This window comes from Hemiscyllium ocellatum, chromosome 5 (genome assembly GCF_020745735.1).
Source record: "Hemiscyllium ocellatum isolate sHemOce1 chromosome 5, sHemOce1.pat.X.cur, whole genome shotgun sequence".
In the NCBI taxonomy this organism is placed as follows: domain Eukaryota; kingdom Metazoa; phylum Chordata; class Chondrichthyes; order Orectolobiformes; family Hemiscylliidae; genus Hemiscyllium; species Hemiscyllium ocellatum.
The window spans coordinates 139760728-139776745 of NC_083405.1; the positions used below are offsets into that span (position 1 = coordinate 139760728).

The following is a 16018-nucleotide window of genomic DNA, read 5'->3' on the forward strand; positions in this document are numbered from 1 at the left end:
ATCTGAAGACGCAAATTAAGGGTGATTCTTACCGTCTGCGTTTCCAACCATGAACATCAGAAAGACGCAGATGAGAGCTGACAGCTTCATCATTCCCATCCTCAGGGTTAAAACAGAAGAGTTTTCAAAATTATCTTGGAATGCAAACCAAACTCTCCCCCGACATATATAACCCATGAACCAAATATAGACGTTTCGAGCACTCTCACAAGGAACCAATGTGCACCCCAGATCAGACCTTGATCCTTTCTGAGTGACTCATCCATTTTCACTCTCTGCACAGTGCAGTGCTTTACAGAGAAACATAGAGACAGAAACTAGGTGCAGGAGTTGGCCATTCAGCCCTTTGAGCCTGCCCCACTATTCAATATGATCATGGCTGATCATGCAATCTCAGTATCCCATTCCCACCCTCTCCCCATTCCCCTTGATCCCTTCAGTCACAAGGACCACATCCAGCTCCCCCTTGAACATATCTAATGAACTGACCCCAATTTCACGGGTTCGCAACTCTCTGAGTGAAGAAATTCTTTCTCATCTCAATCCTGAATGGATTATCCCTTATTCTTAGACTGTGACTCCTAGTTCTGGACTTCCCCAGCATCGGGAACATTCTTCCCTTATCCAGCCAGTCCAGTCCCATCAGGATTTTATATGTTTCTATGAGAATCCCCTCACAATCTTCTAAATCCCATTGAGTACAAGCCCACTCGATCCAGTCTGTCCTCATACATTGATCCTGCCATCCTGGGAATCAGTCTGGGGAACCCTCAGTGGACTCCCTCAGGAGCAAGAATGTCCTTCCTCAGACGAGGAGACTGAAACTGCACACAATACTCAAGGGGTGGCCTCACCACGGCCCTGTGTAACTGCAGCAAGACATCCTTACTCCGATACTCAAACCCTCTCACTATGAACACCAGCATGGCATTAGCTTTCCTCACTGCCTGCTATATCTGCATCTAGATTAAAGTGGTGCTAGAAAAGCACAGCAGGTCAGGCAGCATCCGTGGAGCCGGGAAAGTTGACGTTTTGGGCAAAACCCTTCATGCATACCAACCATCAGTGACTTTTCCACCATGACACCCAGGTCTCGCTGTATCTCACCTTTTCCTAAACTGCCACCGTTCAGATCATAATCTGCCTTCCTGCTTTTGTGACCAAAGTGAATAAGCTCACATTTATTCACATGATATTGCATTTGCCAAGTATTTGCCCATGCAGCCAGTCTGTCCAAGTCACCCTGCAGCCTCTTAGCATCCTCCTCCCAGCACACACTGCCACCCAGCTTAGTGTCATCTACAAATATGGAGATACCACATTCAATTCCTTCATTGAAATGGTTCATGTATATTGTGAACAGCTGGGGTCCCAGCACTGAACCCTACAGTACCCCACTCATCACTGCCTCCCACTCTGAAAAGGATCAGTTTATTCCTCCTCTCTGCTTCCTCCCTGCCAACCAGTTCTCTATCCAGGTCAGTGTTTTACGTCTGATACCATGAGCTTTATTTTTCCTCACTATTACCTTGTATTGAACCTTGTCAAAAGCCTTTTGAAAATCCAGATACACAACTGGATTCACCCTTGTGGGTCTGGTCACATCCTCAACAAATTCCAAAAGATCTGTCAAGCATGATTTCCCTTCAGTGAATTCATGCTGACTTGGACCGATTCTTTCACTGCTTTCCAAATGCCCAGTTATTACATCACTAATGATTAACTCGAGCATTCTCCCCACCACCAATGTCAGGCTAACCAGCCTATAATTCCCCATTTTCCCTCTCCCTCCTTTTTAAAGAATGGAGTTATATTCGCTACCCTCCAGTCCATTGGTATTCTTTCAGAGTCTACAAAATACTGGAAAATGATCACCAATAGATCCACTATTTCTGAGGCCACTTCCTTAAGTTCTCTGGAATACAGAGCATCTGGTCCTTGGGGCTTATCTGGTTTTAATCCCATCAATTTCTCCAATTCCATTTCCAGATTAATAAGGATTTTCTTCAATTCCTCCTTTATGCTTGACCCTCTGACCCTTAGCATTTCCTGAAAATTATCTGTGTCCTCCTTAGTGAAGACAGATCCATTGTATTTGTCCAACCGGTCTGCCATCTTATTTTTATTCATTTACGGGATGAGGACGTCACTGGCTGGGTCAGCATTTACTTCCCATCCCTAACTGCCCAGAGACCAATTGAGGCCAGACCAGGTAAGGGTGGCAGTTTCCTTCCCTAAAGGACATTAGTGAACCAAATGGGTTTTGCCTGACAAACAATAATGGATTCATGGTGATCATTCGCCTCTTAATTTCAGATTTTGTTTCTTTTTACTGAATTTAAATTCCACCATCTGCCATGGCAGGATTCGAACCTGGGTGCTCAGAACATTATCTGGGTCTCTGGATTAACAGTCAACAGAGTGGTGCTGGAAAAGCACCACAGGTCAGGCAGCATCCGAGGAGGAGGAAAATCGACCGTTGGTGCAAAAGTCCTTCATCAGGAATTCCCGACAAAGGACTTTTGCCCAAAACATCGATTCTCCTGCCCCTCAGATGCTGCCTGACCTGCTGTGCTTTTCCAGCACCATACTCTCGACTCTGATCTCCAGCATCTGCAGCCCTCACTTTCTCCTCTCTGGAATAATTACCCAGCCAAAACACCACCAGGCCATTACCTCCACCAATCTCTTCACTGTCCATTATTCACCTGATTCCTTCTGTGAGGGACATACATCTGCCTTTAGCAGTCTTTTTTTTCACATATCTATAGAAGCTTTTGCAGTCAGTGTTTATGTTTTCTACAAGCTAACTTTCATATTCTATTTTCCCTTTCAGAATTTGTCCTCCTATGCTGAATTTTAAACTTCTCCCAATTCTCAGGTTTGCTGTTTTTTCCGGACAATTTATATGCCCCCTCTATGGCTTCAGTGGTAATTTCACCTTATTAGTGCCAACTTATCACAATTCACTTTATCAAAATAGCAATGTTTCCGTCTTTAGCAGCATTTGATATTAATATTTCCCCATAGTTCATCGAATGATGTATCAACAGCTGTCATTAAGCACAAAATTCCCCAACATCACTGCAAATCTTTGTCCAAACCTACCTCACACTTGCATTTTCCCATCGACCAGTTAACTTTCCATCAAAGCTTCTCTTACACTACAGGGTGGCGCTGTTGTGCTTAGAAGGTCATTCGGCCACCCCCCAGCCTGCTGTACCATTCCATTCAATCAAAGATGACGTGCATCAAAAGGTGTGGTGCTGGAAAATCACAGACAGTCAGGCAGCATCCGAGGAGCAGGAATGATGAAGGGCTTTTGCCCGAAACATCGACTCTCCTGATCCTCGGATGCTGCCTGACCTGCTGTGCCTTACCAGCACCACACTCTCGACTCTGATCCCCAGCATCTGCAGTCCTCACTTTGTCCCAAAGATGATATGTCTCAACCCAACTTTGCTCTCAATAATTATGAAAATATTATAAACCTCATTCAGTAAAATAACTAATTTTGAAAGTTGTGGAGTAGAATAAGACACAGGTTTTTTTGCTCCTCACCTCCTTGTAGTCTGTCTCCTCCAGTCTGATGTGATTATGCTTCTGCCCAGACTTAAATACAGAGCGCTCATGCACACACACGCACACACCGACACAGACACAAAGAAATGATATGGACATACAATTGGTGGTAAGTTACTAACCAAATGAAAATCACTGCAGGAGTTCAATCAAAGTTCCATTTTGATAACAATTGTTAAAAAAGTGGGTGAATGTTGTGTAAATCCAGCTGCTCAAATATTATAATACATGGGCCTTTCACATCTCACAAAGAAATATATTTAACACTGAATCATCAGAGACTATACATCAGGGCTGGGCCTGTTTACTGCTGTATTTTCTTATGGCGTTGCTCTCGTATATTCCTGGGCAGAATACACAAATAAACCTTTCAAAAACAAACTGAGGCAAATAACCTCTTAGTATCAGTTTCAACTTCTGCAATCCTTTCTTTTGGTTTGTGTACTCAGTACTGCTCTGAGCAATGCTCTCTGTGAGCACCTGGTCCCTTATGCAACATGAGCATCGCTGGCTGGGCCCAGCATTTACTGCCTGTCCTTGTTGCCCCTTGAGAAAGTGGCGGTGAGCTGTCTTCATGAAACGCTGCAGTCCACCTGATGCTATTAAGGCATTTCCAGGATTTTGACTCGATGACACAAGAGCAGGTCCTGTGGGCAATGTTTCCATGTGACGATAGTGAGGTGTTGGTGACCCCATGTATCTGCTGCCCCCGATCACCCAGTTGAGGCCAAGTCTACGTGAGGATCAGGGCCTGGCCGAGTTGCTGCACTGTAGCTTAAAGCTGATACAGTATATACAGCTACCATTGGGCTCATGAGGTGGGGGAGGGAATGTTTTAAATGGTGGAATAAAAACAGAATTTGCCGGAAATACTCAGCAGGTCTGGCAGCATCTGTGCAGAGAAAGCAGAGTTGACATTTTGGGATCAGTGATACTTCTTCAGAACTGATAGTACCTCGGAAGAGGTTGGGATATAAACCAAAGATGAGTTGGGGGGAGGGGCAGGAGTAAACAGAGGGTGAGGATGGAGCCCAGAGAGAGAGCGAGAGAGAAAGAGAAAATGGAGAGACAAAGGAGTGGGTAAAGATCAGCCTGGGAGAATCAATAACGGGCTCCGTTAGTAGCTGGCTTTGGTAGCAGCCAATGTAATGACAAGGCCTGGGATGTGGAGGTTGGGGTAAGGACAGGGTTCTCAGGCCCTAAAATTATTCAAGTCAATATTGAGTCCAGAGGGTTGGAGAGTTCCCAAGCAGAAAATCAGATGGTCATTTTAATGTGGTGATTGTGGTGCCAATCAAATGACTGCTTTGTCCTGGATGGTGTCGAGCTTCTTGAGTGTTGTTGGAGCTGCCCCCATCCAGGGCAAGTGGGGAGTACTCCCTCACACTCCTGACTTGTGCCTTGTAGATGGAGAACAGGCTTTGGATAGTCAGGAGGGTGAGTTATTTTCTCCTTTAGCTGTTCCGGCTGTCTCTGAGTGCAAACTGTGGCCATGGGGATCCATGCGGTTTTCCCAGTTATCCCAGTCTCTTTGTGGACAATGTGGAACATTCCCTATTCCAGTCCTACTTCAGCCTCCTGCTCTCATCCAGAAATGGAACATTCCATCAGTTTTGCTTCGAGTTTCCTTCTCTGACCTTTACCTGGTCCATCCTGGACTCTTCCTTTTCCTTCTTTGACATCTCTGTCTCCACTTCTGGGGAGAGATTATTCACAAATATTCATTCCAAAACCCCACCAACTGTCACAGTTACCGTGACCACACCTGCTCACACTCTCCACTCTTTCTCACAGTTTCTCCATCTCTGTCACATCTCTTGTGATGATCTCACCTTCCTCTCTGCTGCCTGTGACATGACCTCCTTTTCCTTCAAATGGAAATTCTCCCACACTGTGGTTGACAGGATCCTCAGGCGCATCTGACCCCTCTCCACACCTCTACACTCAGCCCTTCCCCTCTGTCCCAGATCAATGAAAGGGTTCCCCTTGTCCTCACATTCCACCCCCACAAGTCTCCACAACCCCAGGACCATTCTCCACCATTTCTGCCACCTCCAACAGGATACCATCACCAAACATTACTTTCCCCTCTCCTCCGCTGTCAGCATTCCACAGGGATCATTCCCTCTGTGACTCCCCAACCCACTCATCCATCATCCCGAACACTTCCTCACTCCCCCACCTTCCCCTGCCATTACTGAAGGTGTAAAACCTGTTCTTTCACCTTCTCCCTCCTCATGGTCCAAGTTCCCAAACACACCTTCTAGGGGTAGCGGTGTCTGACTTGTGTGTGTTTTTAAATATTTTAAATATTCTACAGTATTCACTACTCACAATGTGGTCTCCTTTGCACTGGGAGACCAAATGTCTGGTCTTTATTTTTCTTAAACTCTTCCTCCTCCTCCCTCACTTAAAAGTTCACAAGATATAGGAGCAGAATTAGGCAAATCAGCTCATCGAGTTAGCTCCCCCATTCGATCATTGCTGATATATCCCTCACTCCCATTTTCCTGCCTTCTCTCTGTAACCCTCCAACTCATTACCAATTAAAAATCTGTCTAACTCCTCCTTAAATGTACTCACTGTCCCAACATCCACCACACTTTGACGTAGCAAATTCCACAGATTCACAACCCCTCAGGAGAAGTAGTTTCTCCTCAACTCTAAAAACTTGTTTGTGTATTTTTTTTCTGTATTTTCTTATCCATCCATTTCAAATTATTATTGCCCCCCACCTCTGGAGCAGATGGGACTTGAACCTAGGCCTGCTACAGAAGTAGAAAGGACCCATTCTCTCCTTTCACATCTTAAGTCATACCCACTACCCCCACCACCATACTCCAAACTATTGCATAAATGCTGCACTTCACTTCAGCTCTGATGAGGAGTCATCTAGACTTGAAATGGTAGCTTCCTCTCTCTCCATGGATGCTGTCTGACCCGCCGTGATCTCCAGCATTTGTTGTTTTCAGTACAGATTCCCGCATCTGCAGTAATTTGTTCTGATATTTGATCCTCTTCCACAATCATTAACTACCCTTTATAATGGGTCTCTGCCTGTTAAAAGTACAGTATATAGAAAAGCATTCTTCAACACTTTTCAGTCCTGAAGAAGTCATATTGGACTGGAAATGTTAACACTGTTTCTCTCTCTGCAGATCCTGCCAGACCTACTGAGTTTCTCCAGCATTCTATGAGCTGCTCATAGTAGAATTAAAACAGAAGGAGGCCATTCAGCCCCATAAGCCTGCTGCACCATTCCAGATCATGGCTGACCATTCGCCACTATGCCATTTTCCTATGTTGACCCATTTTCTTTCCTCTTTTCAGCATCTAGAAATCTATTGGTCTCTGTCTTTAGCAAACTCAGTGACTGAGCTTCCACACAGCTCTCTGGGGTAGAGAATTACAAAGATCCATTCCTCCACCCCCACCCAAGTGAAGAGGTTCCCCCTTATCTCATCCCTGAATGGCCTGCCCTTATTCCACAACCAGGGAAGCATCCTCTTTGCATCCACCCTTCTATTTATCTCTTTAAGAATAGAACACAGAACAATACAGTACAGAACAGGCCATTCAGCCCTCAATGTTACGCCGACCTGTAAACTATTTTCAGCACGTCCCCCTACACTATCCCATCGTCATCCATGTTCTTATCCAAAGATTATTTAAATTATGGAAGGTTCTATGAGATTCCCTCTCATTCTTCTAAATCTCAGAGAGTGTAGGCCCCACTTCCTCAATCCCTCCATTTTGGATGGTCCCTCTGGTGAACATCAGCTGAACCCTCTCAACAGTAAGTCTAACCTTCCTGATGCAATGAGACGACCACACCCATATACACACTACTCAGAGAGTCACAAAGTCATAGAGATGTACAGCTCAGAAACAGACCCTTCGGTCCAACTCGTCAATGCTGACCAGATATCCCAACCTAATCTAGTCCCATTTGCCAGCACCTGGCCCATACCCCTCCAAACACTTCCTATTCACACTGTTCCATACAGTTGAAGGTGTCTCAGTGCCTGGTCTCAAATTCTTAAGTGATAAAGGCCAGCATTTTATTTCACTGCCTAACTGTTTTCCATGCTCGCATTGTACTTTACAAAGGAAATAGAAACAGGAGCAGGACATTCATAGAGTCATAGAGATGTACAGCATGGAAACGGACCCTTCGGTCCAACCCGTCCATGCTGACCAGATATCCCAACCCAACACCCAGCCCATATCCCTCCAAACCCTTCCTATTCGTATACTGCCTAGGCCAGCAATATTGTATCCACAATCTGCAGCAAAGAAGAATTCAAGAAAATGCTTTTTTCTGATGAAATAAAGAACATAGAACAGTACAGCACAGAACAGGCCCTTCAGCCCACGATGTTGTGCCGACCACTGATCCTCATGTAAGGTAAACCTAATGTACGAACCCTCAAATTTCTGTGACCATATGCATGTCTAGCAATCTCTTAAATATCCCCAATGACCTCGTTTCCACAACTGCTGCTGGCAACGCATTCCATGCTCTCTCAACTCTCTGCATAAAGAACCCGCCTCTGACATCCCCTCTGTACTTTCAGCCAAACAGCTTAAAACAATGACCCTTCATGTTAACAATCTCTGCCCTCGGAAAATGTCTCTGGCTATCAGCTCTATCTTTGCCTCTCATTATCTTGTACATCTCAATTAGGTCCCCTCTCTTTCTTTTTTCCAATGAAAAAAGTCTCAGCTCAGTCAACCTCTCTTCATAAGATAAGCCCTCCATTCTAGGCAGCATCCTGGTAAACCTCCTCTGAACCCTCTCCAAAGCATCCACATCTTTCCTATAATAGGGCGACCAGAACTGGACACAGTATTCCAAGTGCGGTCTAACCAAAGTTTTATAGAGCTGCAACAAGATCTCACGACACTGAAACTCAATCCCCCTGTTAATGAAAGCCAAAACACAATATGCTTTCTTAACAACCCTGTCCACTTGGGTGGCCATTTTAAGGGATCTATGCACCTGCACACCAAGCTCCCACTGTTCCTCCACACTGCCAAGAATCCTATCCTTAATCCTGTACTCAGCTTTCAAATTCGACCTTCCAAAATGCATCACCTCGCATTTATCCAGGTTGAACTCCATCTTCCACCTCTCAGCCCATCTCTGCATCCTGTCAATGTCCCGCTGCAGCCTACAACAGCCCTCTATACTGTCAACGACACCTCCAACCTTTGTGTCATCTGCAAACTCGCTGACCCATCCTTCAATCCCCTCAGCCAAGTCATTAATAAAAATTACAAACAATAGAGGCCCAAGGAGAGAGCCCTGTGGAACACTACTCACCACTGACTTCCAGGCAGAATACTTTCCTCCCACTATCACTTGCTGTCTTCTGTTGGCCAGCCAATTACGTATCCAGACAGCTATGTTCCCCTGTATCCCATTCCTCCTGACCTTCTGAATGAGCCTACCATGGGGAACCTTATCAAATGCCTTGCTGAAGTCCATATACACCACATCCACCGCTTGACCCTCATCAACTTGTTTAGTAACATCCTCAAAGAACTCAATAAGATTTGTGAGGCATGACCTGCCCTTCACAAAGCCGTGCTGACTGCATTTAATCAAGCCATGCTCTTCCAGATGGTCATAAATCCTATCCCTCAGAATCCTTTCTGACACCTTGCAGATGACAGACATGAGACTGACTGGTCTGTAATTGCCGGGGATTTCCCTATTTCCTTTCTTGAAGAGAGGAATTACATTTGCCTCCCTCCAGTCCTCAGGTGCGACTCCGGTGGAGAGCAAGGATGAAAAGATCTTCGCAAGTGACGAAGCAATCACATTTCTCGTTTCCCAAAGCAGCCAAGGACAAATCTGGTCTGGCCCTGGCGACTTATCAATCTTAATGTTTGTCAAAATTTTCAGCACATCAGCTTCCTCAATCTCTATCTATTCCAGCATGCTTACCTGCTCCTCAATGGTTTCATTCACTACAAGGTCCTTTTCTTTAGTAAAGACAGAACTAAAAAACTCATTTAGGGCTTCCCCTACCTGCTCAGACTCCACACACAAACTCCCTATGCTATCACCGAACGGCCCTACTCTTTCTTTGATCATTCTCTTATTTCTCACATAAGTGTAAAATGCCTTTGTGTTCTCCCTAATCCATTCTGCCAAGCCTTTCTCGTGTCCCCTCCTGGCTCTCCTCAGAACATTTTTAAGCTCCTTTCTCGCCTGCCTGTAATCCTGTAGAGCTGAGCTTGACCCTAGCTTCCTCCACCTTATGTAAGCTACCTTCTTCCTTTTGACGAGAAGCTCCACCGCTCTCGTCATCAAAGGTTCCTTTATCTTACCACTTCTTGCCTGTCTCAGAGGGACATATTTATTCATCACTCGCAACAACTGTTCCTTAAACAGTCTCCACATGTCTATAGTGCCTTTACCATGGAACAATTGCTCCCAATCCATGCTTCCTAACTCATGTCTGATCGCATCATAGTTTCCTCTTCCCCAATTAAATATCCTCCCATTTTGCCTAATCCTCTCCTTCTCCATAGCTATGTAGAATGTGAGGCAGTTGTGGTCACTATCACCAAAATGCTCTCCCACCACAAGATCTGATACCTGCCCCGGTTTGTTTCCAAGCACCAAGTCTAGAATGGTCTCTCCCCTCGTCGGCCTGTCAACGTACTGAGTTAGGAAACCGTCCTGAACACACCTTACAAAAACAGCTCCATTCAAATCTTCTGCTCGAAGGAGGTTCCAATCAATATTGGGAAAGTTAAAGTCACCCATTACAACAACCCTACTACGTCCACACTTTTCCAAAATCTGCCGACCTATGCTTTCTTCCATCTCCCTGCTGCTATTGGGGGGCTCATCACTTTTATTCCTGATACTCCTTGCATTAAAGCAAACACACTTTAATTGAACCCTTGGTTCTTTCCCAGGAAATTCCTTCCCACTAGCTGCGCTACCTCTTGCTATTGCCTCGTCTCCATCAACTCTCACCACCGGTACATAGCTCAGGTTCCCACCCCCTGCCATACTTGTTTAAACCCTCCTGAACCACTCGAGCAAACCTTCCACCCAGGACATTGGTCCCCTTCCAGTTCAGATGCAACCCGTCCTTTTTGTACAGGTCCCACCTTCCCCAGAAGGCATCCCAATTATCCCAATTTTCTTCACACAGCGGGTTGTGAGTTCATGGAATGCCCTGCCCGTATCAGTGGTGAACTCTCCTTCTTTATGGTCATTTAAGCGGGCATTGGATAGGCATTTGGAAGTTATTGGGCTAGTATAGGTTAGGTAGGATTCGGTCGGCGCAACATCGAGGGCCGAAGGGCCTGTACTGCGCTGTATCCTTCTATGTTCTATGTTCTATATATCTGAAGCCCTCCCTCCTACACCAGCTGCGCAGCCATGTATTAAGCTGCGCCCGCTCCCTGTTCCTCACCTCGCTATCTCGTGGCACCGGTAGTAAACTAGAGAACACTACTCTGTTCGTCCTGCTCTGCAGCTTCCACCCTAACTCCCTGAAATCACTTTTTATATCCTCAATCCTTTTCCTGGCTATATCATTAGTGCCAACATGTAACACGATTCCTGGCTGTTCGCTCTCCCCTTTCAGAATCTTATACACCCAATCGGAGACTTCCCGGACCCTGGCATCAGGGAGGCAACATACCTTCCGGGAATCCCGATCCTGTCAAATGCTCCTAACAATCGAGTCTCCTACCACTAACGCTTCTGCCCCCTTCCCTTCTGGGCCCCAGTGCCAGGCTCAGTGCCAGAGAACTGACTGCTATGGCTTTCCTCTGGTAGGTCATCCCCCCCCAGCAGTATCCGAAACGATATACTTATTGCTGAGGGGAATGTCCACAGGGGATCTCTGCACTGTCTGTCTGTCCCCTTTCCTCCCCCTGACTGTAAATCATTGGTTCAGCTTTAAGATTGCCTCAGAGCCAGGAAAGTCACAAGAAGCTCAGCACACTTGCTGTGAAAGCCACATCCCGAAAACATTTCTCCACTGAAATCACCAGAACTCTAATTCTCTGAAAAACAATTCACTCATTGGGGAAACAAGCCTTTCCAGAAGCAAGGAGGGCATGGCTCCCTCAAAGTAGCAACACAAATGGAGAAGCCGCTTGGCAGGCTTGCCTTCATTATTCAGGGCACTGAGGATAAAACGTATAAAACTTTTGTCAGGCCACATTTGGAATACTGTGTGCAGTTCTGGTCCACACACTTTAGGAAGAATATGGAAGCTTTACAGAGGGTGCAGAAAAGGTTGAGCAGGGTGTTCCCTGGATTGGCATGTTTTAGCGATAAGAAGAGGTTGGACAAACTTGGATTGTTTTCATTACAGCATCAGAATCATAGATTCATAGAGATGTACAGCACAGAAACAGATCCTTAGGTCCAACCTGTGCATGCCAACCAGATATCCCAACCCAATCTAGACCCACCTGCCAACACCTGGCCCATTTCCCTCCAAACCCTTCCTATTCATATACCCATTCAGATGCCTCTTAAATGTTGTTATTGTACCAGCCTCACCACTTCCTCTGGCAGCTCATTCCATACACGCACCACCCTCTGTGTGAAAAAGTTGCCCCTTAAATCTCTTTTATATCTTTTCCCTCTCACCCTAAACCAATGCCCTCTAGTTCTGGACACCCCAACCCCAGGAGAAAGTGAGGACTGCAGATGCTGGAGATCAGAGCTGAAAATGTGTTGCTGGAAAAGCGCAGCAGGTCAGGCAGCATCCAAGGAGCAGGAAATTCGACATTTTGGGCATAAGCCCTTCTTCAGGAATGAAGAAAGTGTGTCCAGCAGGCTAAGATAAAAGGTAGGGAGGAGGGACTTGGGGGAGGGATGATGGAGATGTGATAGGTGGAAGGAGGTCAAGGTGAGGGTGATAGGCTGGAGTGGGGTGGGGGGCGGAGAGGTCAGGAAGAAGATTGCAGGTTAGGAAGGCGGTGCTGAGTTCGAGGGATTCGACTGAGACAAGGTGGGGGGAGGGGAAATGAGGAAACTGGAGAAATCTGAGTTCATCCCTTGTGGTTGGAGGGTTCCCAGGCGGAAGATGAGGCGCTCTTCCTCCAACCGTCGTGTTGTTATGGTCCGGCGATGGAGGAGTCCAAGGACCTGCATGTCCTCGGTGGAGTGGGAGGGGGAGTTAAAGTGTTGAGCCACGGGGTGGTTGGGTTGGTTGGTCCGGTCGGCCCAGAGGTGTTCTCTGAAACGTTCCGCAAGTAGGCGGCCTGTCTCCCCAATATAGAGGAGGCCACATCGGGTGCAGCGGATGCAATAGATGATGTGTGTGGAGGTGCAGGTGAATTTGTGGCGGATATGGAAGGATCCCTTGGGGCCTTGGAGAGAAGTAAGGGAGGAGGTGTGGGCGCAAGTTTTACATTTCCTGCGGTTGCAGGGGAAGGTGCCGGGAGTGGAGGTTGGGTTGGTGGGGGGTGTGGACCTGACGAGGGAGTCACGAAGGGAGTGGTCTTTTCAGAACGCTGATAGGGGAGGGGAGGGAAATATATCCCTGGTGGTGGGGTCCGTTTGGAGGTGGCGGAAATGGCGGCGGATAATACGTTGTATGCGGAGGTTGGTGGGGTGGTAGGTGAGAACCAGTGGGGTTCTGTCTTGGTGGTGGTTGGAGAGGTGGGGCTCAAGGGCGGAGGAGCGGGAAGTGGAGGAGATGCGGTGGAGGGCATCGTCGATCACGTCTGGGGGGATTCTGCGGTCCTTGAAAAAGGAGGCCATCTGGGCTGTACGGTATTGGAACTAGTCCTCCTGGGAGCAGATGCGGCGGAGATGAAGGAATTGGGAATATGGGATGGAGTTTTTACAGGGGGCAGGGTGGGAGGAGGTGTAGTCCAGGTAGCTGTGGGAGTCAGTCGGTTTATAGTAGATGTCTGTGTTGAGTCGGTCGCCCGAGATAGAGATGGAAAGGTCTAGGAAGGGGAGGGAGGAGTCTGAGACAGTCCAGGTGAATTTGAGGTCGGGGTGGAAGGTGTTGGTAAAGTTGATGAACTGTTCAACCTCCTCGTGGGAGCACGAGGCAGCGCTGATACAGTCATCGATGTAGCGGAGGAAAAGGTAGGGGGTGGTGCCAGTGTATTTGCGGAAGATGGACTTTCCACATATCTTATGAAGAGGCAGACATAGCTGGGGCCCATGCGGGTGCCCATGGCTTATCCTTTGGTTTGGAGGAAGTGGGAGGATTGCATACCTTGACACGGTCCTGTCCGCCTTAGTCCAAAAACTCCCCACCTACATTCAGGACACCACCCACTCCCTCCACCTCCTCCATGATTTTCGCTTCCCCGGTCCCCAATGCCTTATCTTCACGATGGACATCCAGTCCCTGTACACCTCCATCCCTCATCACAAAGAACTCAAAGCCCTCCGCTTCTTCCTTTCCCGCCGCACCAACCAGTACCCTTCCACTGACACCCTCCTTCGACTGACTGAACTGGTCCTCACCCTGAACAACTTCTCTTTCCAATCCTCCCACTGGTGCAAAATACTCTTTAAGTATCTCCTCCATCTCCTGTGGATCCCCACAAAGGCTGCCTTGCTGATCTTTGAGGGGTCCTACTCTCTCCCTAGTTACCCTTTTGTCCTTAATGTATTTATAAAAAAGAGGCTGAGGGGTGATCTGATGGAATTTTATAAAATTATGAGAGGGATGGAAAGGGTTGATAGTCAGACTCTTTCTCCCGGTATAGAAATGACAAATACTAGAGGGTATGGGGGCAAGTTCACACAAGCTCGGTAAGGCTGTTTTTTTCACACAGAGGGTAGTAAGTTAGTGAGTGTTTATAAGAGATTCTAGATGTAGATCACTGAGATGGAAGGTTCGTTTTCAGACGTTTCATCATCATACTAGGTAACATTGTCAGTGAGTAAAAAATGAGGTCTGCAGATGCTGGAGATCACAGCTGCAAATGTGTTGCTGGTCAAAGCACAGCAGGCCAGGCAGCATCTCAGGAATAGAGAATTCGACGTTTCGAGCATAAGCCCCATTCCTGATGAAGGGCTTATGCTCGAAACATCGAATTCTCTATTCCTGAGATGCTGCCTGGCCTGCTGTGCTTTGACCAGCAACACATTTGCAACATTGTCAGTGAGCCTCCAGATGAAGCCCTGGTGATATGGCCTGCTTTTTATTTATGTGTTTAGGTTTCCTTGGATTGGTGATGTCATTTCCTGTGGTGATGTCATTTTTTGTTCTTTTTCTCAGGGGTGATAAATGGGATCTGAGTCAATGTGTTTGTTGATAGTTTTCTGGTTGGAATGCCATGTTTCTAGGAATTCTTGTGCATGTCTCTGTTTGGCTTGTCCTAGCCTGGATGTGTTGTCCCTGTTGAAATGGTGTCCTTCCTTATCTGTCTGTAAGGATATTAGTAAGAGAGGGTTAGGGTTATCGTTAGGCATCAGGATACATGAACATCAGCTAGCTACAAAAAGAGATGACCCACTCTCACTAGTATCCTTACATCCAGATGAGGAAGAACACCACTTTGACAGGGACAACACATCCATCTGAGGACAAGTCAAACAGCGACACGCACGAGAATTCCTAAAAGCATGGCATTCCAACTGGAACTTTATCAACAAACAGATTGACTCGAATCCCATTTACCACGCCCTGAGAAAAAGAACATGAAATGACATCACCAATCCAGGAAACCTAAACACATAAATAAAAAGCAGGCCATACCACCAGGGCTTTATCCGGAGGCTCACTGCTGATATTACCTAGTCTGTAATATCTGAAAACAAACCTTTCAGCTCAGCAGCAAACCTACATCCAGGGTGGTAAGTGCCTGGAATGCTTGCTAGGGAGGTGGTAGAGCAGATACAATAGCAACAGATGTTGAAACAGACATATGAAAAGGCAGGTGATAGAGGGATGTGGATCACGCGCAGGCAGTTGGGATGAGTTTAGAATGGCATCATGGTCACCACAGACATGGTGGGCTGAAGGGCCTGTTCCTATGCTGTACTGTTCTGTGTTCAATAAAAGCTCATTGCAACTGAGAGGGTAAACTCAAACTGAATACCTGCAAGGAGCAGCTGATTAACGGTCACCTAAAACAGATTTGATCCATTCGGGGAGAGGACAGAAATGTTTAATTTCCATCTGAAAAAGCCAAGCTGAGGAGCACAGTGAAAAGTTCTGAGGTAACATCTATAAACTGCAGGTAGTTCTCCTCTAATGCTGTAGTTGTATTCCAACAAAATCTCACTTAATAGAAAATCACTTAATGGAAATAATGGGGCCTAGAGGAAAAGTGCGGTTCGGGGCAAAGCAGCAAAAAGTGATCTCTCTAAAATCACTCAAAAGTCTCGCAAAGTGTAGCACAGCCTGAATGAAGGTTTCAATCATATTTACTAAGGTAACAAAAGTAAATTTAACACATAACATTGAAAAAAAAC

General features: G+C 46.5%; 1 protein-coding gene across 3 annotated transcripts in view; it reads right to left on the reverse strand.

Annotated features, from left to right (window-relative positions):
* The window catches only part of LOC132815903 (fucolectin-like), a 54509-nt gene that overhangs the window by 5056 nt on the left and 33435 nt on the right, over positions 1 to 16018 (reverse strand). For 2 of the 3 annotated variants that reach the window (XM_060825276.1, XM_060825275.1), the window contains exon 2: positions 33 to 100. The exons of the other annotated variant lie outside the window; for it this stretch is intronic. In XM_060825276.1, the coding sequence (XP_060681259.1) occupies positions 33 to 99 (67 nt within the window). In that variant the 5' untranslated portion in view covers position 100. The remainder of the gene's footprint in view (positions 1 to 32; positions 101 to 16018) is intronic. 3 annotated transcript variants of the gene reach the window in all.